Source organism: Scardinius erythrophthalmus (genome assembly GCF_964197995.2).
Source record: "Scardinius erythrophthalmus genome assembly, chromosome: 8".
Taxonomy (NCBI): domain Eukaryota; kingdom Metazoa; phylum Chordata; class Actinopteri; order Cypriniformes; family Leuciscidae; genus Scardinius; species Scardinius erythrophthalmus.
Genome location: NC_138228.1, coordinates 5,071,520 through 5,096,878, shown reverse-complemented (window position 1 = coordinate 5,096,878; position 25,359 = coordinate 5,071,520). Strand labels below are relative to the sequence as shown.

At 38.1% G+C, this 25,359-nt stretch overlaps 1 protein-coding gene across 1 annotated transcript; it reads right to left on the bottom strand.

The window, feature by feature from the left end:
* Window positions 1-77: 77 nt before the first annotated feature.
* Window positions 78-24,360, bottom strand: ttc9b (tetratricopeptide repeat domain 9B; the record flags this gene model as incomplete). Its single annotated transcript, XM_081372449.1, has 3 exons — window positions 78-603; window positions 2,697-2,879; window positions 23,916-24,360. The coding sequence occupies 3 exons, from the start codon at window positions 24,358-24,360 to the stop codon at window positions 509-511; spliced, it is 723 nt and encodes a 240-aa protein (XP_081228575.1). The 3' UTR covers window positions 78-508.
* Window positions 24,361-25,359: the final 999 nt, after the last annotated feature.

Below are 25,359 nucleotides of genomic sequence, written 5' to 3'. Positions count from 1 at the left end.
TCAATGGATCAGAGTGAGTTCAAAGGTCACTAGCCTAATCGTTGACCTTCATCATCTGCGAGTATAAGTAGCAGTGTGGCTTTGATACGTGTGCTTTCACTTTATTCTTTACCTACAGACTCAATTCAGCCATTATGCACATTTTAATATCCTTATTCGATCATGTCATTTTAAATTCTAATGTCAGATCCCCCCCCAAGTGTTTATACAATTATAATAGAGCATTTCCTCTTTTTTTTCGTTGACGTGTTCTTCGTTCATCAGTCAGATTCTCAATACCTGGGAAATGAAAGCACCGGGGACGTTGGATTTAAAGGGACAGAGCGAGAAAAGACAGTCGCTGGGTGCTGTGCTGTAGCCGTGCCCGTTTCAGTCCGCTTTCAGAGGGCACATGTGTCCTGGTTGTCCACGGGATGGGGGGCATTGTGGGAAAAGGGGGAGAGACTCGAGAGGAGAGGTTTTCTATCAGGGTTAGAGCGAGGCTTGAGGGGCGGAGCAGTGGGCGTCTTTAACCCAAGGACTCTTTCCCGCTCTCACGCACCTGATGACTGCTCTTGCTCATCTTCATCTCCGTCAGCTGGATGTATCGCAGCACGTTTGTGTCTGGATAGAGAGAAGATGAAGTACAGAAAATAAGAAGGGAGGAAGAAATAAAGACACCAGCATCAAGCTGCGTTCACACTGGCCCTTTTACACCTGGTGTTAAGATTTAATACCAGGTTAATCGTTTTGTTTGATCGCATCACAGGTAGACGAGGGAAACACACACTATAAACAATGATCGTGATTTTAACAGTAAAAGACTGTAAAAATGCTACGGTGAAAAACTGTTAATTGGTTAACAGAAAGTTTCCGCACTATATACGGTGAATAACTGTGATATATCTACCCGTACATTTAATGTATTTTTACAGTAAATTCGGTTACATTTATAGTTTTTGGAAGTGATTGTATAATTTACAGTGAAAAACCGTAAATTGACATTCCCACAATTCATTGCGTGACACTTCACATTTGATGCATTTTTGTTGAAATCATAGGTTTTCTAATTTTCTAATTTATGTACATTAGGGTTTTATGTTACATTTAATGTTGTTAAATTAATGTTTATTGCATTTTTTTCATTTTATGTGTGTTTAGTGTGTGTGTGAATGACACTGTGCAACTTCTATATATTAGTATTAACTTTCTTGTGGAAAAGCTGCTTGTGATGAGCTTTGATTGATCATGTGACTCATCTCCACTGTGATTGGTGGATGTCAGTGTATTACAATGGTACAAAACAGATATTAGTACTTCAATAGGTGGGTAAATTAACATTATAGCAGAAAATGAAATGTTTTTTTACTGTAAATTTAAGTTAAGCCTGTAAAACCTAAAATGTTGCTACCGTATTTTACGCAAAATTTCTGGCAACCACAGTAAATTACCGTAAATTTAACTAGATTTTTTTTACAGGCGTCTTTTGCAGCTGTTTGATCACATGAGATTTAACACTATGAAAGCAATCCGGTCGGATTTCGATTTCGAGTGGACAAGCTCCAAACGTTTTAAAGTTGCTGACCGCTTAAAAAACTTTTGCTATATCACACCGCCAACACTCTCCACTACAGCATGCATAGATGGATCACATGTGCTCCACTGACTCCTATTGGTTGTTGCTCCCAAAAGCCACTCTTCATTTGCATAAAGATAAACATATCTTAACTTTGTCGCATCGCCAATGGTCACTGTCAGAAATCGCCAGCTCTCTATTGAAAATCAATGTCGCTGCGTGTCGCTGGCAGTGTGAACGCAGCTTAAGACTAAACCTTCTTACCAGTAAGCATGCACATGAACAAACATAAATACAGGTAAATGGTTTATAACATCACAGCCATAATATAACACTGGACATATTCTATATATCAGTGGTTCTGAACGTTTGGGTTGCAGAAGATTCGTTATTTTTAGCTAAAACTATTATTAAAAATTATTGAAATAAAGCTGAAATAAAATAAAAATTAAATATTAGGTGAACTGAAATAAAACAAGTTGAAGTTATAAATTACTCAAATTAAAAAAACTTAAATAATTTTTTTAAAGAAATAATGAAAATGACAAAAGCATAAATAAAAGCTAATTCAAAATATTAATAAATACCATGATTATGTATAAATAATACTAAAATAACACTGGGTCGTGTCTGTTTTGGAGCAAATAGTATATTAATAAATATTATGCATAATAAGTTGCAAGTTGTTTGATTTAAAGTGCATTTTGGTTTACTTTTGTATAATAAACTTTATTCAATTATTTTTTAAATTCATGCATGCTCATTTCTCATATATTTTTATAATTACATTACCTCTGCATCACCTAACACTCACTTTAAGTTAATCTTCAAAAACATTCATAAATTTATAACACAGTTAAATGTAAACTTCAGCAAATCTCAAAGATGAGTATCATTTTTCAATGTTATAAGTTTTGTATCTAATTTCACTGGTGGCATTTAAAAAAAACATTTATTTAGACAAAACACAGAATATTGGCCACAGCATGGAGATAATTAGCAGCTAATCAGCCAGAATTGTAATATTGGTGAATCCCTAATACACAATTTAGTGTTGAGTCACAGTTTAGTGTTGAGTCACAATGCAAAAGCATTTGAGAAGCGCCACTGTATATGATATTAAAGCGATCAGAAAGCCCACCTGTGGGTTCACGGCACTTGGCATCGCGTAGGTAACGCAGGGCACACTCGTAGTCTCCAAGGTGATAGAAGGCAATCCCAGCACGGTACATGGCCTTAAAGTGATCCTGCTGGTGTCCGAGGACCTTCAAACAGTATTCTTTAACCCGCTCATAATTCACCAGCTCCGACTGCAGCAAGCAGGCTATGAGGAACGAGAGAGTGGACAAGAGAAACAGAAGAAATTAGGACTATATACATGAAAGGACTAAACAATAAAACAGCTGAAATAAATCAACAAACAGCTAGGGAGAAAAATAGACATGAAATATATGGTACAAAACCCTGGTGTGAGAGATGAAGCAGAATTAAAGGGCAGTGTGTTTTCTCACAGTCATCAGTTGCACTGAAGTTCTGAGAGCAGCAGTTTTTAATGCGATTGGTTTCAGATAACCACATTAGCACAAAGTGAAGGTCTAATTGCATCTTTTAGCCACTCTAGGCTCAGTGACACAGATGAAGTAATTGTTTTATCTGCTGTCTAAAGAGAAAATAAACCAAACGAGACACATCCTAATCTGCTTAATAGTGTTGGATGTGTCTGAAAATGTGCATGCTGTATCTAACAGGGATGCAGGTCTAAAGGGTTTATATATAACCACAATAAAAAAAAAAAATATTTGATGAATCTAATGACAGATCAGATATAGCAGATAATTATATGAAAATTTTCCACATCCATTTTAATATGTCATTGAATTAATTCAATGTTGGAGTCTTTGGTTTAAAAAAAAAAAAAAAAAAAAACGCAGCTAATTAGAAGCATTGGCCCTGAAAGAACATCTGCACGGCAAATGAATTACTGCGGCGCCTGCTAGGCAGCTGGTGTGTGTTTTCAACCCTTCATCCGATCAGGGTTATTTATTCCAACAGCAGATGACATGGCTGGACACTGATGGCAGGGGCTGGGAAACTCAATTTCATATTTCAATGTAAGCTCACTGGTTGTGTTGTGTGTGTGTGTGTGTGTGTGGCATGTGTTCAGGATTTTAACACCCTGCAATTCAATTCATCTCTTGTATGAGCTCACTTCTAATTATGACCTGAATTCACCTCTCACGTTATTTTTATGCACCAACTACTGTAAATTAAGGAATGATGTACCACAGTCTTATGCTAAGGCTTCATTTATTGAATACAGTAAAAACAGTAATATTGTGAAATATTACTTCAGTTCAAAATAAAGGTTTTCTATTGTTTTCTATTACTCCAGTCTTCAGTGTCACATGATCCTTCAGAAATCATTTTAATATGATGATTTGCTGCTCAAGAAACATTTTTTATTGTTATAAATGTTGGAAAAAAAGTTGTGCTGCCTAATGTTTTTGTGGAAACCATGATACATTTTTTTTCAGGACTCTTTGATAAATAGAGAATTTAAAGAAAGGCATTTGTTTGAAATAGACATTTGCTTGTTTGTCTGCCAGTTTTGATCAATTTAATGCATCCTTGCTGAATACAATTTCATTTAAAGAAATGTGTTAACCCCAAACTTTTTCAACAGTATATATATATATATATATATAAGACTTCAGATGCAAAAGCCTCTAAGTGCCATCTGAAACTTCCTTCTAGAATGATCATTTTAATCAAGCTTATATGTTTATGTTCACTTATTTTACTTTAATGACAATGAAACTGGCCTATTAATTGTCATTAAAGTGAAATTACTGAACCTAAATATACGAGCTTGATAAAAAAAAACTATATATATATATATATATATATATATATATACACATATACATACATACATATATATTAATATATACATGTATATATACATGTATTTCTATTTGATTTTTAATTTTGAGATTTAATTTTATATTTACATGTATTTCTATTTGATTTTTAATTTTGAGATTTAATTTTATATTTACATGTATTTCTATTTGATTTTTAATTTTGAGATTTAATTTTATATTTACATGTATTTCTATTTGATTTTTAATTTTGAGATTTAATTTTATATTTACAACATTATATTTTTATTATTAAGGTTTAGTAGGGTTCATTTGAACTATTAATTCTTGCCATCATCAAATATCGAAGTACAGTGATACCACAGTAAAAATCTATGATCTTGCTGTATCTTATAAATGTGTATCTAGTTCAACACCTGTTTACTGCATCAGAGCGGCGCCACTCTTGAGGTCTGACCCTTGCCAAGGTTAATGTCTGTCGGTGCAGTCCAGAGCCTGCTGACCAACACACACACTGACAAAAGATGCAGCTTTATACTGACAATCTCACTCTGTCCTTCCCTGTTACCGTCCTCTAACCATCACTCATCCTGTCGCTGAAACCCATGTGAAAGTCCTGAGTCAGGGATTTCGGCAGGACATCAGTAGTGACCGAGTACAGGACAGAAAACATCAGTCCACGACGATTTCTCACCACACATATTCTACACTGAAAGTGCCAAACCGGCAGTAGATGAACTCAACACAACCACACAAATAAAAATCACAAATAAATGAGTGACAGACCAATATATGGGTCAGGATCAGGATGATTTAAAATGCAGATCGCAGATAAAAGGAAGGCCGTGTCGTGTGCTGCTGTAGAGACATAAACTAATATAAAGCAAACATCTGCTGACGGCTGGTAACAGCTGTTAAATCAGACACATATAGTCAGTGGAGGAAAAGGGGAGAAAAACATGTTTTGCCGAACCTAATGAAGGTTATAAAGACAGAAGAACTAACTAATAAGAGCAGTGGTGAGATAAACGATGATTAGATGACAAATGAAAAGCTTTGAGAGAGAAAAATCTCATCTAAATGAGTTCATAATGGCTGAACTAGAGTTCGTCAAGGCTTCAATCCTTTCTCCCACTATATTTTTCGGCTTTTTTCATTTGTTATAATTTCCCACAAGATAACACAGTACACATTTCAGGACACAAAACGTCACACGCAGCACAACAACATTTGGCTTTAAGGTTTGTATTGAGTTTCCCTCTAAGACAATACAGAAATTTATTTATAGATTAAAAGTGCAGTAAGTGCTTTCTGAGAAACGCTGTTGAACGTGTATCAGACCGAGCGTCAAAACACACTTGTAGCCAATCAGCAGTAAGGGGCGTGTCCACTCATTAGGGGGAGGTGCCTGTGTTGGGGGTGGGGCTATTGATATAGGGGTGATGATTTTGGGAAGGGTGTGTTTGTTTTGGTGATTTCAAAAATCAACAACGTTTCTCAGAAATCACTTTCTACAGCTTTAAGGGTGTCATTTCATGCGTCTTAACCGTGATCTCCAGTGATTAACTGGGCAGGCATGCCTCTTTTGGTCTGGGATGGAGAGAGAGAGAGAGAGAGAGAGAGAGAGAGAGAGAGAGAGAGAGAGAGAGAGAGAGAGAGAGAGAGAGAGAGAAACTGCCTTTCGGCACACCACCATCACGCTCATCGAGCGTCCTGTCCATCTTCATTCTGGGCAACTGAAACCCTGGCGAGCGCTCAGTGTATTCAGTTTCAGGCAATAATGGTCTAATGGATCCTAACTATTGTGATATCCTGATCTTTCTCTCTGGGCCTTTCTCTCTTTCCACAACACACCTACAAGCGCACACACACTCTGCAGCCTGATTCATCACACAAATGGATAAGGTGTGGCGTTGTGGATATTGAGGACTGCACTTAAGTGTCTGCTGAGTGGCTCTATGCGTGTAATAATGATGGCATCACATATTAATGGACCCGATGCTCAGTCTTTATGCTACATCATAGTTATATGAGAACATAACTGCACAGCTTGAAAACCAGAGCTCTCAAACACTAACAGGGTCAATCTCGAAATAATCCAACTTTACTAAGGGGGTTTGATAGATTTGTCACCCTTGATGAAGAATCTGCTCTGCTATTTATTAGACAAGTCGGTTCTCTTTCTTGGTTCGTTAGTTTTCAATCAAAGATTGATTCTTGTGCAAAGAACCCCCAAAAAATGGTATGTAACCCAAAAGCGTATGCCGAATGAACGAACAACGCTTACTTTACCGACTACTCATGCAAACTGGAAAGCCCAACTAATGGCGTCTAAGAAACCTTGGTAAAAAAAAGATAGAGGCTGACCCAAAAAACTACAGGCTTAGCCTTCCTGATGCCAATGCAAAGTAATGCAAAGCTTACAACCGCCAAACTATTATACAAAATTTTGCAATCCAGCGGCACCAAGAGCAGCGTATTGGTTTAGGGACAAATCCTGTCCAAACGTTTGCTAAGGGACTTGCTAAGAGAATGTTTATTTTTGGGAAAACTATCCCTTTAAGATGATTTCGAAGATTGCTGGCTAGAGTTTTCCAAAAACTGAACAGGTGCAGGGACAGCTGTTGCGTGTGTGGGAGAGAAAGACGTGCAATAGGTAGGATCGGTTAGCAAATGTTCAGGATTCCCCTCATTTTTACACCTTCACATGAGAAGAAAAACCAACATGAGCAGAAAAGCTACCGGTTAGTCAGTAGAAAGGAAGGGAAATGAGCGAAGCAGGAACGCTGTGGTTTATGGAGCGCAGTGAGGGAGTGAGAGCTGGAGGGTAATCGATTTCAACCGCCTCCTACAGGAACATCCATCTCTCTCTCTTTTTTGCACTTTTTGTTATCTTCTCTCCCTCTCTGAGGCGTTTTCCTCTATTGACAGGTGCGGGGCTGACAGCATCAGGTAGAGGAGTGGAACGGTGTTGGTTTGTGGTGATTACCCTGCTGTCACTCGGGTGGTAATTAGTTCTCTCAGTGCTTAATGGCTGATGCAGAGACCCATCAGTCTGAATGACATCTTCCCTCCCTCTGTGTCCTTTCTCACCCGCATCCCGACCTCGTCTTGATCCTACGCTTCACCTACGCCACTGATTAACATCTACTCTCAACATAGCCAGGCCTTTTACTAAACGGCAAAGGTCTGGTCCACATCGCAGCTTATTCTGAACAAGATGAACAAAATGAACAAACTTTGAGATGGATGGATGGATGGATGGATGGATGGATGGATGGATGGATGGATGGATGGATGGATGGATGGATGGATGGATGGATGGATGGATGGATGGATGGATGGATGGATGGATGGATGGATGGATGGATGGATGGATGGATGGATGGATGGATGGATGGATGGATGGACAACTTTATTTCCAGAATTTCTCATAAAAAAATATACCGGGCATTACATAACGACATCCAATAAGAATAGAGCTTGCCAGATCGAGAATATACTGAAGCTGGGACTAAAAATCATCCTCTTCTCCATCTCACCTAATGATCTAGTCAGCACAAGCAACCACATATGACATTGCACATTAATGTGTTCACAGTTTACAGTGCAATGATAAACACATGACTCATTTTGCCCATTTTTGCATGATGCGTTTGCTTGTTTACTTAATTTGTCACATGATTTCAATATCATATAAAACACAGCAGTATAAGCTTCCCTCCTCATGCAGTTTTTAATAAGGCAGTAGCTCAACTCTTAGCAAACAAAACATATCAACCCTAAACAGAAACAGTGACAGACTGCTTTAAAAGCAACAATAGCAGGTCTCAGAATAGTTTAGCAGCGGATGAGCTTGAGAGGGTTTTCAGCCTTATTTAACAAGGCTGAGGGACCCTGAGCTCACATGTATAATTCAAACATTAGCAACTGCTAAGTGCTAGTTCCTCTCCCTGCACTGAAGCCTGTTGATAATGGCCTTGTCAGTCGGTGCACTGTGGCTTGAAGGACGCTGCCCTAAATCATGACTTAGCAGCCACCATCGACGGTCTTTTCAACCATCCATCCCTCTATCCCTCCCTCCTCCTCTCCACAGCTCCTCTTTAGCTCACTATTTCTGATTAGGAGAAAATTACCTATTCATATTGAATGAATCTCATTTCCTCTCCGAGTCTGGCAACCGCATAGTCACTTTACCCATTTTCATTTATCATATCGCATACAAAATCATCTTCCTTTCACAGTCTTCTTATTATATTCACATTTACCACAAATGTAATATGTTTCTAACAGTTTACAGGTGCTATAAATAAATGTCCATGTATAACAGGCAAACATACGCATAACACACCTGACAGATATCACTGGATAAAAAGAGAAACCAGAAAACTAGCCAATCGCAATCATTCTTCACATTCGCAAAAGAGTACAAGAGTGTTCGTCCACTTTTAGCAGGCTTGGTTCTGGAAGTATTTTCCCCATTCATTTAAACTTATAAGCCATGAGTTATAAGCCAAAATTCAAAATTCAGGTTTTTGGAAATCATCTCCGTGTAAACTACAAAAGCACAAATTTGTGAAAACAGTGGCATCATGCGCATGAGTATTACATGTTCAGACTATAGGCAAGCGCAAGTACTTTACTTGTGGACTCCCTGACATATTGCCGCTTTATAGTACCCTGGAAATCCAGAGTTCTCGCGAGAGCACGAGTTGAATTTGCTCAGCGAATTACTCTGGCGTCGAGTAATGATGCTCATTAAATATGCCCTTGTATCCGAGCTGCACCAATCACATCAGGTTATCTGATATAGGCGGGCCAGAGGCGAGATGACGACAGCGCTGTGACGTCGAAGTCATTAGTAAACATTGCAAGATGGCTCTGGATGAACACCAGTTGTTTGAAACGGCTTTGGCCGCTACAATGAACGAGTTAGACTTGGCTTTTTATCTAAAAGAGGAACAGAAGACGGCGCTCGAATCGTTCCTTTGCAAGAAGGACGTTTTTGCTGTTTTGCTGACCGGATACGGCAAGAGTCTAATCCCCCAGTTAGCTCCGCTGGTAGCTGAGCCTATGGGGGTTATTGTTGTGATTGGTCGTAGTGTTATCCAATTGCGTGCAGTGAGATTTTCAAATGCATGCTTGGTGCCGCCCCTCGAGCTGACCGATTTTCATTAGTCGATGCCAGACCATTAATCTTTCAGATTTAGGTCTGGATTTCCAGGCTACCTTTATAGTCCAGGGTCACATGTAGTTATAAACCAACATTATCATCCATACAGACAAAATGGCTCAATGGCAATGCTTTCGCCATCTTGCTTGTTTGTATTCACCGCTCTGTGGAAGAACGCATAGGTGCGCAGGCGTGTAGAGTTTCTTTACACATCGCCATCTACTGGCCTGGCAGCAGAACACAGCGTTTTAGACCCTGTTTACACCTGGTATTAAGATGTGTTTTGTGAACGACACTAAATACAGGTGTAAACGGGGTCTAAAATGTTTTGAGCTTGTCCACTTTCCACCACTTCCAGAGGTAGTCGAAAACTCATCCGACCGTATTGCTTTGGTAGTGTAAACGCTCATGTGGTCGAATGTGATCAAACATCCACAAAAGACCGTCTGCTCTCCACCTACTGATCTAATGCATAAACATTTAGGGACGAGCTCTAGCCAGACGGGATTTAAACTTTGTCGGCTGGAGACCCAAGTTTGGTTTGAAGATGGAAAAATGTACCAAGCACAATGTTCTCTCACCATTCCTGATTTCTAACACACACTCACAGCGTTCGGCTGGTCTTGAGGCCGTCAGAGCAGAAACTAAAGCTGATGCTCTCCGTGTGTTTTTCAGTCGTCTCCAGTCGCGTTCATTTGTAAATTGCATGAGCTTATTTTGTCCATTAGATCGAAAGATCTAAAAAACCTTTACATTTACCCGTCCATAGACCCTCGCCTCAAAGAAATAAGGACAGAAGTGGTTGAAAGTGGACAAAAGAGACAGATTAAAACATCAGGTGCAAACGGGTTTCCGTCTCCCTCGTTTACTTGTGATCCGATTGAACAAAACGCATATTAATACCAGCTGTAAACAGGGCCATAGTCGTTTTCGCTGATCCATGTGACGTTTTGACCCTTAAAAAACAGTTTCTTTCATTGAAAGATATATTTCTTGACTACGCTTGTTAATTTCTTTGTGTTGCATTGTAAATTTTATTCACAAAAATAAATTTCTCAATACTTTGCCTTTGATTTGATGTCTTTATCGCTGAGATCTCCCTATTTGTAAAATCTCTTAAACTCATTGACAACAATAAGAACAACAAGTTTCTTAAGAACTATATATTTTTCTTACTGGTTGAGGTGTCATTGTTATTTCTCTGTTTCTTTTCATTTTATGTTAATGTATTCAATGCAGTGCTGTTTCTTTTCTTGCAATAAAAAAAACAGTTTCTCTATGGAGAAAATGAATGTGAATGTTACTGGTGGAAGGGGTGGGGTTTGGAGAAAGCGCTTTAGTAAGAGACTGAAGTAACGGTGATTGCTTGAGTGTGTGATGGTGAAGTCTACGGTCATGCACTGAACACTGAGCTCACTGCTGTTCTCTGAAGGGACTTGATGAAGCCCACTCACCATATTTTGCTTACCACCCCCCTTCCCCCTCTTGTCTTTTCCCTCAGCCTTTCTCTCTCTCTCTCTGACCATCTGTAATCACAGAACGACAGCCTTGATCACCACACCATGCACATACACTCCGGGGGAGCGGACAGCATATATGACTCTGCAGTTTTTGACCTAATGAGAAAAAACTACCATCTCAGATCCTTATTTTACATTACTACAGAATATTATCACCACTGTTGACATCTCAAGCAGACAAAATACACATTTTGCAGGTATATATGCATTAAAAAGTCCCTGGAAAGTGGGCCAGAAATATTGATGACTCATCTTCTCCACATGGGTGTACACAAATTTTTGTCCATTGGGGCGTGTAAAAATGCTCTCTGGAATGAGAATGTCCTTTTCACCTTAATTATAAATAAAAAAGCACCGTTGCAACTGATCTAAAGCTGTTAAAGACTGTGATATTTCCCTCCTCTTCCCACAAAACCCTCACAGTCATTGTTGTTTATGGAAACCAGCCTCACATCACCCCTATCTGCAGGGATTACCCACAGTGCAACATGGTTTGCGGGAAGAAAAAGCCTAGATTGCACAGTCAGATCTGCTCGTAAGCTCCAGAAAACATCTCCGAAGAGAGAGAATCGTTGAGCAAGAGGAGAGGATGAAATATTAATGCAGCTTACTCCCATAATTCCCCCAAACACCATATGCACATGCTGACTGTAATCAAAACATCCCGGTATGGACACTTGATCGTATGCCTGTGATTTGAAATGTGCAGAGATAGTTTTTTACAGTATATATATATATTCCTTGATTAAATTTTGATGCTGATGTTAGAGGATGATGCTGGCTGGATTTCCAGTCGAAAGCCCTTAAGCGATGCACTTATCACCAGAGGTTTCAGTAAACCATTATGACTGTATGGAAACATCACGATGTAACTTCACTTAGACAAGGGCATTAACAGAGAATTGATGAATATGCATAATAGCGGAAAGAGATTGATAGATCCTTAGAGAGGTCCCTTAAAGGGATGGTTCGGAGTAAAATCAACCTAGGGTCCTTTGCACCATGACCTCGAGCCAAACACCAGACGTAGAGGTCACTTCCGTGATTTGGGAAAAGCCCGTATAAGTCCTGGCAGAAAGCAATGCATAAGTATGTAGTGTAACGACGCCCAGTTTCAGGAATGCACTAATATTTTGTTGGTAGTACCAGTTTGCAACAATTATTAGTTAACACTAAGTTGTCAACACTTCGGAAAAAATAATAATTTCGATGTTACACTACATCCTTATGCATCGCTTTCTGCCAGGACGTAGCATGAGCCGTCAGGCAAGTGTTATTTAAATAAACTCCTGATGCACTTACAAACTTTCCAATACCTCGTTTTATGAGTACAGAACCTATTTGTACTACTGTAGAAGTTTGGTGCCATTCTGGGCATTATTAGTGGGGTAATTTACGAGATAAAGCCTTGGAGCCAATAGCGCCTGCACTAGACCATCCGGCTGATATCTCTAAATAAGCTCTAACTTTAATAATGTTCAACCAAGGGAAAAAAGGCTTCTGGGGGGGGTGTTTGGCTCGAGGTCATGGTGCAAAGGACCCTAGGTTGATTTTACACCGAACCATCCCATGAATACTACTTTCTGTGATTTTGTTTTTTTGGGCGAACATTTTCAAAATGCTTACAACTACATGATGCGCACTGATTCATTTCTTATATTCGAATATTCAATATATGGTTTTGAAACTGATTACTTATATTCGACTTGATGGCTTTAAAAATGCTAAAGTCTGATGGTTGTGCATAATTACCAGTATTTTTTTAATCAGGACATTTGAAGCATAAACTGTTGTACTGTTATATATATATATATATATATATATTAGTTAACATGAACTAAAACTAAACAATACATATAAGGAATTTATTCATTGTAGTTAATGTTAATTTCTACATTTAATAATACATTATTAAAATCAAAAGTTGTATATAACATTAATTAATGCACTTTGAAATAATACGAACAAACACTGAAGAATTGTATTTTTATTAACTAGCATTAACAAAGGTTAATAAATGCTGTAAAATATATATTTCTCAAAGTAAGTTAATGTTAACTATAATGCAACTAATTTTAATAAATGAGAATTTTTTTGCAGTGTATTTTCTATGGCATCAGAAAACAAATGACAAATGAACTTTTGGTCACACTTTAGTTTGGGTCCAATTCTCACTATTAACAGCGACTTTTGCCTCGATAAACTCCTAATTACTGCTTATTAATAGTTAGTAAGGTAGTTGTTAAGTTTAGGTATTGGGTAGGATTAAGGGATGTAGAATATGATCATGCAGAATAAGGCATTCATATGTGCTTTATAAGTATTAATAAACAGCCAATATCCTAGTAATATGCATGCTAATAAGCAACTAGTTAATAGTGACAAAAGTGTTACTAAGCTTTTTGCTACTCTCAGAAAAAAATGGTACAAAAGCAGTAACTGTATCCTTTCAAAAAGTACTAATATGTACCATATAGGCACTAATACTGTGTGTAGGACTATACTTAAGGTACTACTATGGCCCCTTTAGAAGTAAATAAGGTACAAAAGCGTGCACATTAAAAGCTGCCCCACTGACAGCTACACTGAGTGAGTGTAAATCAGAGATTTGAGAATTAATGACTGCAACACAGGGAGGTTTTCACTTCGACATCTCCAGGCGGAAAAGTGTTGTGTCTCGGACCGTCGGGTTGAATTAAATGAGGAGGGCTGAAGACTGTCCCTGAATGACTCCGCGTCCTAGAAATGGCCAACGGTGAATCAGCGGTACAGCGGTCCCACACGGCTCACATTCAGAGGACAAACACCACCAGACAACAGCTTTCTGCCATGACTAGGCAGGGAACATTACAACCTCCACTAAAGACAGCATCATTACAACTCTGTGAACAACTCACGCACCAGGAACTATAATCATCCTGGACGTTCATGGTTATGCAGACTCAAGTAGACATGCCCTGTTTTGCTATAGCGATATATCCAAGTTCTCAGGACCATCACACTGGCCAGCTTCCAATGATCTTAAAATATTCTTGGTGCCCCACTGAGGGTTAGGTTCATGCTTAGTTTTTTCCAAATATTGTACGTTTTCATACAACTGAATTGGCACACCAATATGCCAGAACCTAAAATAGTTATGTTTTTTTTATGAGATCAGGTTATGTTTTACATGCAATAATAAATGTGGACTGAAGTGTTCATCACCATAAAAATATCACAAAAGTCGTCCAAGCGAATCATGCACCAAATTCCAATTCTTCTGAAGCTGATTATATTTAAGCTTTCAAATTCATAAGTTGTGTTCATTTGTGAAGATTATCACGATGAAAAAAACTAGTAAGAATCAAAAGCTTTTGTAGATGACAGACCTTACTTTCTGCAACATCGCAAAAGCCAATGGGAAAATCCCACTGGGTTTTTTTGTCGAGAGAAAAATGAACTTCTGGATTGACCAACAAAAAGACTTCATCCCAGCAGCCCTTTATTGTACAGTAAAGCTGGTGAAATGCAGCGAAATGAGGGTGAATACATGATGTCAGAACTTTCTTTTTATGTTACCAAACGAATTTTGACTTATTTTTTAACCTATGTTTTTCGGAAAATCCTGTTTCTGTTTGAGATAGCAATGCAACACCGGACTTTTCCAGGGTTTTCATTTTAAACCCTGCACACAAATGCTGCATCTGGAGCTGTGTGCTGCTGTCAGCATCATTACAACCATCTAGAGCTGAAACCTACAGTATCTATCTACAACACATTCACATAAATGTGCAAGCTCGCATGTAAGGGTGCAGAGCTTCCCCAAGGCGCATTAAAGATTAAAATATACAACATCACAGAGACAAACTATCCTTAAAGTCCCCCTGTGGTGAAAATCCAGCTTTTAATGTTGTTTGGTGTTTTTAATACGCTTTAAGACAAACCATGTGCACATTCATAAGTCGACACCATTGCTGAGTATTTTCTCCTTAAAACTGCAGTGAACCAAAGACTGAAAAACGCAGTTTGAAATCGCTGGTGTTTCTGACGTCACAAACTACCTTGTAGCCAATCAGAGCAACGTGTGATCGTCAACGAGTGGATCTCTGAGCTGAGCGAGTGTGTGTAGGCGGGGCTAATTTGCATATTCATAGAACCGCGTATACTAAATTAGGCAAGGGTGTCGAGTTACATTCAAGCTATTTTAAGGCATGACGATTTTTTTTTCAAGGAAAAAACGTTTAAATATGTAGTTTTGGTGATCAAAGATGAGTTTTAAGGGATCAAATTGTTGACTACAGGCGGACTTTAAGTGTAAGTAAATCATGACAGAATTTTTGGTTGAACTATGCCTTTAATTTGGAGACACTATGGTGGCTTCTCACTCCACTAACCTGTTTACACAGTGTTGTTTGAGGTCAAGATAAGCCTTAAGTGGCCCTTGGAGAGGTTATCCAAGCGTTGTGTTGACGCACAGGGGTGTGCTCCCTCTCTCCCTCTCTCCCTCTCGCAAACACCCATCAGTACATGACTCAGCATCTAAAGACATTGCCGGGAGTTGCTAGAGTCCTTACGGGAGAGCTCGCTGTTTTTATGACATGCTTACAATAGGTTTCAACACTAACAGTTCAACAATAACTACTGCATTGCAGGATATAAAGCAGCAGAATGTAAGAGCTATGACTATTAAAATATCAGCTGGGGTCAGAAATATTTATTTATTTATTTATTTTTAAATAAATTATTTCAATTTGCAAGGGATGCATGATTAAAAGTGAAAGTAAAGACATTAATGTTACAAAGATTTATATTAAAAACAAAAAACAAATGCTGTTCTTTTACACGTTCTGTTGTATCTCAGTTTACCACAATACATTACAAGAAATATTGAGCAGTTTGAACACTGTTAATAATTAGAAATATTAAAATGATTTCTGAAGGATCATGTGACACTGAAGACTGGAGTAATGATGCTGAAAATTCAGCTTTGCATCACAGGAATAAATTACATTTTAATATATATTAAGATAGAAATCAGTTGTTTTAAATTGTAATAGTATTTTACAATATTACCGTTTTTATTGTCTTTTTGATCAAATAAATGAAGCCTTGGTGAGAAAGAGGCTTCTTTCAAAAACATGAAATATATTACTGACCCCAAACTTTTTAATAGTTGTGTATGTTATATATTGCTTGTGTTATTCATATAGTCTCAGAGGAGGGATGTCACTACACGGCGAAGGCTGAGCTCATACTAGACATTTTAATTGCATTATCTATTCTTGAACCTTGAAGTTTTCACCTTGATACGAGTCGTGCGGCCTGAAAATGTTCCACACTGATTTGGCATTTAGATATAATATCAATCCAGTTTTACATTTACCCAGATATTTCTGTATGATCTTTTAATACTAATAATGAATCCAGATATTGAGCTCATCTCATCTCGGTGGAAAAGTGAACATATCAAACAAATATGCTTTTAACGCAAGCATATTTACCAGCCAAGTAACTCTGGTTGACTAAAGCGCTCATATTCCTTCCCTTACTGCCTTTATTTCTTCATACCACTTGTTCTCTCAACCAACTTAATTGCAGTTTAAGCAGTTCTTACGGATGCCTTGCAAGCTTTCTTAGTTTTGTCGGCCAACGATGAAAAATGGCCCAGAACTTGAGAGTGCAGAGGGACCTAAACAACATGTCCAGGTTCTACAGACCCAAAAAAGGGAAGCAGGCATTCAATCTCTCTACGCACACACACACACACTGCCAAACCTCCTCTCATCCAGTACTTTATGATCTCTCTCATTTTCTCCTCCATCCCCCCAGGTCATGGCAGAGTGCTATAACATAATACAATGTACTGTACAGTAAGTAAAGCCTGTGCCCAGAGGAACCCTATGGCGATGCCATGCCATCTGCGGGCCTGGCACCAGCTCAACAACCACCATGATAATCACAGACACCTCACCCCGTCACTTTTCTATACTCTTCACATCAGACAGTCTTCCAGACCGAGAGTCATCTGACAGATGAAAAGAGCGTGTTTAATATTGCTTTTCATTTTAAGCATTAAGCATCGGGACAGTGATAAGACCTTGAGTTGATGAATGTAACGCAAACCACTATCAGGACTCTCCAGAGTCAGCCAAGCACAGAAAGAGAGGAATACAGAGAGGAAGTCTTGATTTCAGTTTAACACGGCCGCTTCTAATTGGACATCAGGGTTGAGAAGTTCATTGATTGTCGCTGTCAGTAGTAATGAGAGAGCAAAAGGTCAGTGAGAGTTATATACGCATGATTTCTCCAAGGCCTTATGTGATGAAAAGAATACTGAGAAAAACTGTATCAACCGTTTTCAACATTGATGATAATAATCAGCATATAATAATGATTTCTGAAGGATCATGTGACACTGAAGACTGGAGTGATGATGCTGAAAGTTGCCTTACATTTACCTTCCAAGTGCAATCAACTTGGATGTTTAAGTCATTTCAACTTAAATTATATTAAACTGACTTAAAAAATTAGTTGAATCTTGTATAACTTATAAATGAAAGTTGAAAATTGCTTAACTTATTTTGATTAGTTAAAGCAATGTCAACATATGTTAAAAACATAACTTATTGATCGTATATTTTTGTCACATCAATAAATTATATATATATTTAAATAGAAACTCTTATTTTAAATTATAATTAAATTCACCATATTACTGTTTTACTCTATTTTGATAAATATGAGACTTCTTTCCAAAAACGCACCAACCCCGAACTTTTTCTCTGAAAAAAATAAATTTCGTTTTTTTAAAGTCGCCATGAAATCAAAATTGACAATTATTTTTTTTACAGAATGTTGCAGAATGTTTATAATAAATGATTGATCTGTGCACATTTTTTATTCTATTTTTTATTCATGTGCGAATGTAATCTTTAAATGAAAAACGTTAACCTCCCCTCCCCCCCAAACAACATCTGTTCTCTTATAGGACTCGGTGGAGGGAGGGGCTTTATATCCTCCAATACTGACTGCACAGGCCCTATCCCGAATGGCCCACTTCATGTGCACTTCGCTTCTCAATTCTTATTTGTGCATCCTCGTTTCCTTTCCTTGCGTCTCAGCTCCACCCCTGTAGGATGCGAGGGAAGGCTGTAAGGAAAAGAAGCGAGGACGGAGGAATCGCATGAAAGCTTTTTTATACATTGGAATACTTGATCACTCGAGCGTCACTTCACAGCGTCATCAGCAGAGCTCAAAGGATCTTCCCTTATGTTGTCAAAGCTTGGTTATTTAAGAAATACATAATAAACAATAATAAAGCAAGATACCCTGTTGAAATATATTAGATATGTGGTTTATTTAAACTGCATAGGTAAAGTATAAATTAAAATGATTGTGACCGATGTGAAGGGGGAGGGGAAATTATAAGTGCGTCACGTTTAGCTAATAAAATTCTTCTGCATAGGATACACCCGTGTATCCTCACTCATGACTCCTCGGGAAGCCTCCTCACTCCTCAACTCAACAAGAATTGAGATGTCCTTCAAGATGGCTGAGCTCGATCGGTTTCCGGGTCATAGGATTGAGGACGGAGGAGCCAAGAGACGAGGAGGGATATTGAAAAGCACCCGAGGTCTGTGGACTTCACAATGGCCGCCGCGTGAGCATCAGAGCGCTAATATTTCCTCCAGAGCGGCTTTCTGAAGATTCTGGCTGCTTAACCCAGAATGCCCTTTGTGATATGCTGGTTCCAGAACAATAAGCAATAGGTCTAAGGTTATGGAATTCAAATATTGTTTTCATGAAGCTGTGAACCTTATACAAAAAGTTAAGAATGAAGGAGAAGAAATTGAAAGAGATTGTGGAGAAACCAAGTTAGCAAAGATTCATTTTGTGATATACTCTCAGAACAGTTTTTTTTTCTTCTTTGCTTCGGGGTAAAAATAAGTTTGAAATACCTTTGCAGTTAACCAACATCCCGACACCGTCCACACTGCTGAGAGCGATGTGTAGATGAACATGTTTCCCAACAACAAAATAAACAACACAAATAACAGCCAGAAGGATGAAATCAAGTCCCAGCCTACATTTTTTTCTTTAAGTAAAATTGCTTAGATATTAATACTGAAAAACAAGATGAAAATTTAAATGAAAACGTGTCAAAACACAAGCTTGATAAAAGCACAAAAGCTGGTTTTGTGAGTAATAATAAAATAAAAGCTTATCCAATTCTACTCACACTAGTATTATTATTTTAATCATCTCTAATAAGCTTGAAATGTGCTAAATTGACAGTGTTGATTTTATGACTTTTAGTGACTTGATTCTTCTAAATGAATGCAATATAAATCACTACACGTTCCCAAACATCCACTATTCCCACCATACACTACAGAAGAACATGTTAGTCAGTATAATGAATAGTTTAGCTGTGGTCAGTAGATGCTGGAAACTAAATGCAAAAGTGTATACAGTATAATACATAATATATACAATATATTATTATTCATAATTTCTGGCTTTAGTGAAATGCTACCTAAAAGCTAGTCAGGGTGTGTGCTGGAAAAGTAAATCAGAGTTTCTAGCATATCTTGCATAACTGCACAACCAAAAAAAAAGTTTCAATGTAGACATAACCCACTTAGAAATCCTGTTTTGTCGTCTCGGGAATTCTCGGCTTAGACGTGGTGTTTTGAAGCAGCATGGCAAATAAACCATTCATCTTCTCGCTGTCCAGACAGATTTAGAAAACTGTACTTGGCACATGTATTTCTTGATTTTTGTTTATCGTATGAATAATGCAAAAGGGTTTCACCTGTACTTTCTTGTAAGTTATCTTCCTCTCTCTTTCATAACATCTCTTTGCTCAGCTGCTTTGACATCTTCCTCTTTCAGTTGAGTTTCAGATATAGCATTTTGTACGGTCTCTTGGTCCTGTCGAGACTGACTCATGCCACCTTGCTGAGCTAAGACTCGTGTGTTCGCGAGCGGCGACTCAGCAGGCTTTAGAAAAGAGTGCTGCAGAAGTTGCTGTGGCTGGCTGAAGTTGAACAATACAGATGGAAGGCCTGGCCTTGTCACAACAACCCGAGTTTAGAAGGCCGTTTCCCTCGCGCAAACACACAACAGCCTCGTTCAGATTCGCAGAACACACAGTAGGCTATTCATCTGGCTCTCTCTCTCTCTCCTCATCACTCTTTACTTGGGGAACACACAGAACAATCGCTGAGGACAGCGAGAGAGTCACGTGATTGTTGCAAACAGAACGCCATGTACGCACAATACAGAAATTCTAAATCAGTTGTATTATGGATCAAGGATTGTGGTAGGGCTGTGAAACGATTAATCGCGATTAATCGCATCCAAAATAAAAGTTTGTGTTTACATAATATATGTGTGTGTACTGTGCATAATTATTTTGTATATATACACACACATGCATGTATACACTGCAAAAAAAACATTTTTTCAAAAAAAAAAAAAAAGAAGTTCAATCAACTTGGATGTTTAATTCATTACAACTTGAATTCATTAAACTGACTTAAAAAAAATTGTTGAATCTTGTATAAATAAAAAAAGTTGAAAATTGTTTCTTATTTTGATGAGTTAAAGTAATGTAAAAACATATCTTGTCATAACTTATTGATCATATATTTTTTTTACAGTGTATATTTAAGAAAACATTTTTTATATATAAAATATTTATATTTATATATATATATATATATATATATATATATATATGTATATATTAGGGCTGTGAAACGATTAATCGCGATTAATCGCATCCAAAATAAAAGTTTGTGTTTACATAAAATATGTGTGTGTACTGTGCATAATTTTTTCGTATATATAAATATACACACATGCATATATTTAAGAAATAGTTGCTTATAGATACTGTATATATATATATATATATATATATATACAAAATATATATAATTTGTATTGTAAATAAATATAAATATTTTATATATAAATTAAAAAAATCTTAAATATTCATGCATGTGTGTGTATTTATATATACAAAATAATTATGCACACACATATATTATGTAAACACAAACTTTTATTTTGGATGTGATTAATCGCGATTAATCGTTTCACAGCCCTAATATATATATATATATATATATATATATATATATATATATATATATATACACACAGTATATAAAAGCAACTATTTCTTAAATATATGCATGTGTGTATATTTATATATACAAAATTATTATGCACAATACACACACATATATTATGTAAACACAAACTTTTATTTTGGATGCGATTAATCGCGATTAATTGTTTTACAGCCCGAGAACGATCTATTAAAACTAGCATGACTTTACATGTCATCCAAGGACCTGATGAGAGAAATCGAAGAACAAACTGGTGTGACGTCATTCTGAACAAATTCAGGCAAATATGAAGTTCCTTTGGTGTTCATTTTTGGAGCCAAAGTGAATTTTCTGGAAAAGTTTGCTCCGGTTGGTGAACAACTTTGACGTGGAAATCTTCTCCAGTTCATTACTTCTGTTCAGTCCATCGAGGTCAGACGTCCACGAGTAAAAACATGAACACACTGGAGAGTCGCTTCAGAAACTGAAGCTGTACTTCTAACTGAAAGTGACACTGCCACTGTTTTTTCATGTTTAATATTGTAAAACGGTTGCTTTAAAGCTATCTAAATGTGCGTATAAATAAACGTGGAAAGTGTGCAGCATTACATATTAATCTAAACATAGCTCTCAGCAGTGTGGATGGTGTCGGGATGTTTGTTAACTGCAAAGATGTTTCAAACTTCTTTTTACCCCTAAGTGAAGAACTTTGCCGTGAGTTTTTCAAGGTTTCGTAGTTAAATAAAAACTAGACGAAACACAAAACTTGTTTGCATCCTACATTGCACCTCAACGAGCCTAAATACAGTTTGACACTATAAAATGCATCTTTATATAAGCATTTATATAAGTTCTCTCTATATATATTCCCTGCTCATCCATCATCATGACTGCAGGAGGACAAACAAAAGAAGGTGACGGAGGGAGGGAATTCACACAAATGGAAATTTTGCAGTGTCGAGACTCTTTCACGCCTTGATGGTTCCCCCAGCGGGCCTGAAGTGTTCGCCACTTTTGTGACATTCAAGCCGAACCTCAAATCGAGCCCCGTGTGAGACCGCTAGAGACATCAAGGGCCACAAACACCAGGCATCACACACATCCAGATCAAGCAGATGTGCATGAGTATTAACCAATATTCTCTCAGTGAGCAAACACAGTTGGCATCTGTGATCCGTTTTATGTTATCCCCTCTTTATCGGCAACTAAACTGACTAAATTTACTTCAAATGTCTTTTGGGTAACAATATGCATCGGTGTGTAATCACAGAGAGGGTGTGTTTATTATAATGGAATATTACTGCAGATTGTGGACACAATAATGCTCAGACTATGATTTTGAAGCCATATCAATATGGTTTTGATTGTTTTCTGAATGAAAAATGTTGTAATTCTCTGTAAGCTTTAACTTTGAAGCTGCTTTGTTTAAAAATGCCATTTGCTAACATGTATTAACAAACACTAAAACCACAAGGAAATTAATTCATGCTCTTGAAAATGTAACATTTGTTTCAGGTTTAAAAAAATTTGACTTATGGGGAATTTCAACATTTTCCATCCACAAAACAGACAACAGCATGCTTTTACACCAGAGGTATGATGTTGAGTCATTATAGTTGAAGAACAAAGCGTGAAAGTCTCTTCAGGTGGCTTTATTCCTCTCAATGGATATGGAATCTTATAGAACTTACTCTCCAACCTTTTACCTCACATTACCAAGAACTTGAAAGAAAAAAATGAATAAAGAGATTAGCATACTAGGCTACGTATCAAAATATTAGTTCACGTGGTGCGTTTAATCTGCTTGCTCTCTCAAATAAAAGCAACGTGACATTAAATGAGCTTGGATTATTATGACACTGGCTGACTCTCACTGGCTCAGGAACAATGAAGGCCAAACTGGTTGTTATAAGCGCAAACAACCAGCACACAAAGAACGTTCCACTAACGTTAGTATCTGGTTCCCATTTGGTATTTTCCCATATTATTTTTTAGAATAATAACGTTCTAGGAATGTTATTTTTAGGTTTTATTTGTTTCAACCATAAAATAACATTCCTAGAACGTCGCAGGGTGTTTACTTTTAAAACCTAAAATATAGACTAAAGAACGTTCCTTCATGGTTATTATTAAACGTTGCGTGTGTTTTTGTGTAACTGACATACAGAGCTCTGAAATAAATTTATGCGTTTATGTTGAAATGAGATCAATCATAACGCGTTATAACGATCATATAAATCCAACTTTACAGCTAAAATATTAAGCCAGGGTTAAGCATATGGTGTGAAAAGCACAGAAATCCCAGTGAAGATATCGGAGTCGCAACAGAGGTTTGGGGAACGTTAAAGAAACGTTAGAATAACGTTCTACAAACAAAAAACGAACGTTCCATTTCCGTTAAGAAAACTTTCCTGGCAAACCATAAACAAACCTTAATAGAACCTTCTGAGAACCAAACACTAACGTTCTGGGAACTGGGAAATGCTTGATCGATTGTTTTCAGTCTTGTCTGTATAAAAACACAATCGTTTTCTTGCTGTGGAATGACATGTATATTTATATTTAAGCTCTTTATTAGCCTCCAGCACCTTCCCCTTATCAACAGCATCTCAAAGTGGCTTCAGCCTCATGTTAACCTCCAGCGAGCGGTTCAGAACAATGGCAGCGGCCGTTCCCGAGTCTCACCTGTCAGGCTGTCGTAGCACTCGATCTCGGTGCTCTCCACCGCTCTCCTCTGCTCTTCTGTCAGCTTGGCAGCGGCTTGGTTGAGGAGGTTCACCTCGGATCCGGTGGTCCCGTCGACGACATGGACCCCTTTCAGTTGCAGCAGCGCCCTGTGATATTTCCCAATAGCTTCCCGGAATTTCTTCTCCTTGTAGCATCGGTGACCCTCCACTTTGAAGTCGATTGCTTTCTGTATTTTCGCCTCCATGTCCATCTCCGCGCCGCCGACGCGATACCCTCCGCCGTCTCCACCCGCCGCCGCCGCCAGACTCCGGCCCCCAGCCTCCGGGTAGCTCTTCAGGCTCTTGATCGAGTGCTGCTTCGCTTCCATCTCGCTCAGGAAGCCATGCTGGTCCGACACGGGTGCCTGTGTTCGCTTTAAGGGCTGGAGCAGCGTGCTGTGCATAAAGGATGCGAGCCAAACGAGCGGCGAAAAACACAGGCGCGACCGGATAGTAGGAAGTAAACACAACACTAATGATTCCCGGCTGTAAAACGCGTAAAGGAGACAAAGAACTTTTAACAAATAGAGGACGGGTGTCTCTGGTAACGTGGAGGAGAAGCTGGAGGAGGAGGAGGAGGACGACTCGTGCCGCCGGCCAGAGCAGCTTCAGCACCACAGACAGCGACAACGAGAGCGAGGCATTGTGGGAAGGATTTAATCGTGGCGAGATGCTGCTGCTACTGGTGGATCACGATTACATTAAAGAGGAAAATCTACATGCGTAAAGCCAAACATGAATTAAAAAAAATGCAAAGGCTGCTCATCTTTATGTCATTATCGTTAAAAAGCAAAAGCAAAAGCGAGGCAATCCAGATCATAACTGTTTTGGAACATGGTAGCTGGTTGATCAAACATGTAATAAAAAGAAATAAATAAAATCAACATGGTATGACCAGCTGGTTTATTGGGGGTCGCTATATAGTTAGGACCAAAAAAAAAGGCGGTTCATGAAGCATGTCAAATGTGCCCTTAAATTGTCTCCCAGATCCAAGTGAGATTAATTTCCCTGGGAGCTTGAATGATTCATTTTCCTGGCGAAACACCCAAGTCTGCTGAAGCTGGAGAGATAATTTACTAATACACATCTAAAGGCTGAATTGTTGTGTATCCAAAATATATATTACTTTGCTTTAATCTATTACTAACAACATAAAAATACAAGTGAATCTCTTTGGTGTTAGTAATACATTGTAATTAATAATACATTGTAATTAATAACAGCCTAAATGCATACACCGAGTCAGCATTAAGAGCCAAATGTTGAACAGTGATGAACTGCTGAAGTCGTACAACACTATAGACACAAGGGCAATGCCATCTGTCATTGACTAGAGCATGCATTAAACACAATGAAAGTGCAATGCTTTTTTGCAAGCACATCAGTTTCGACTCATCTATCCT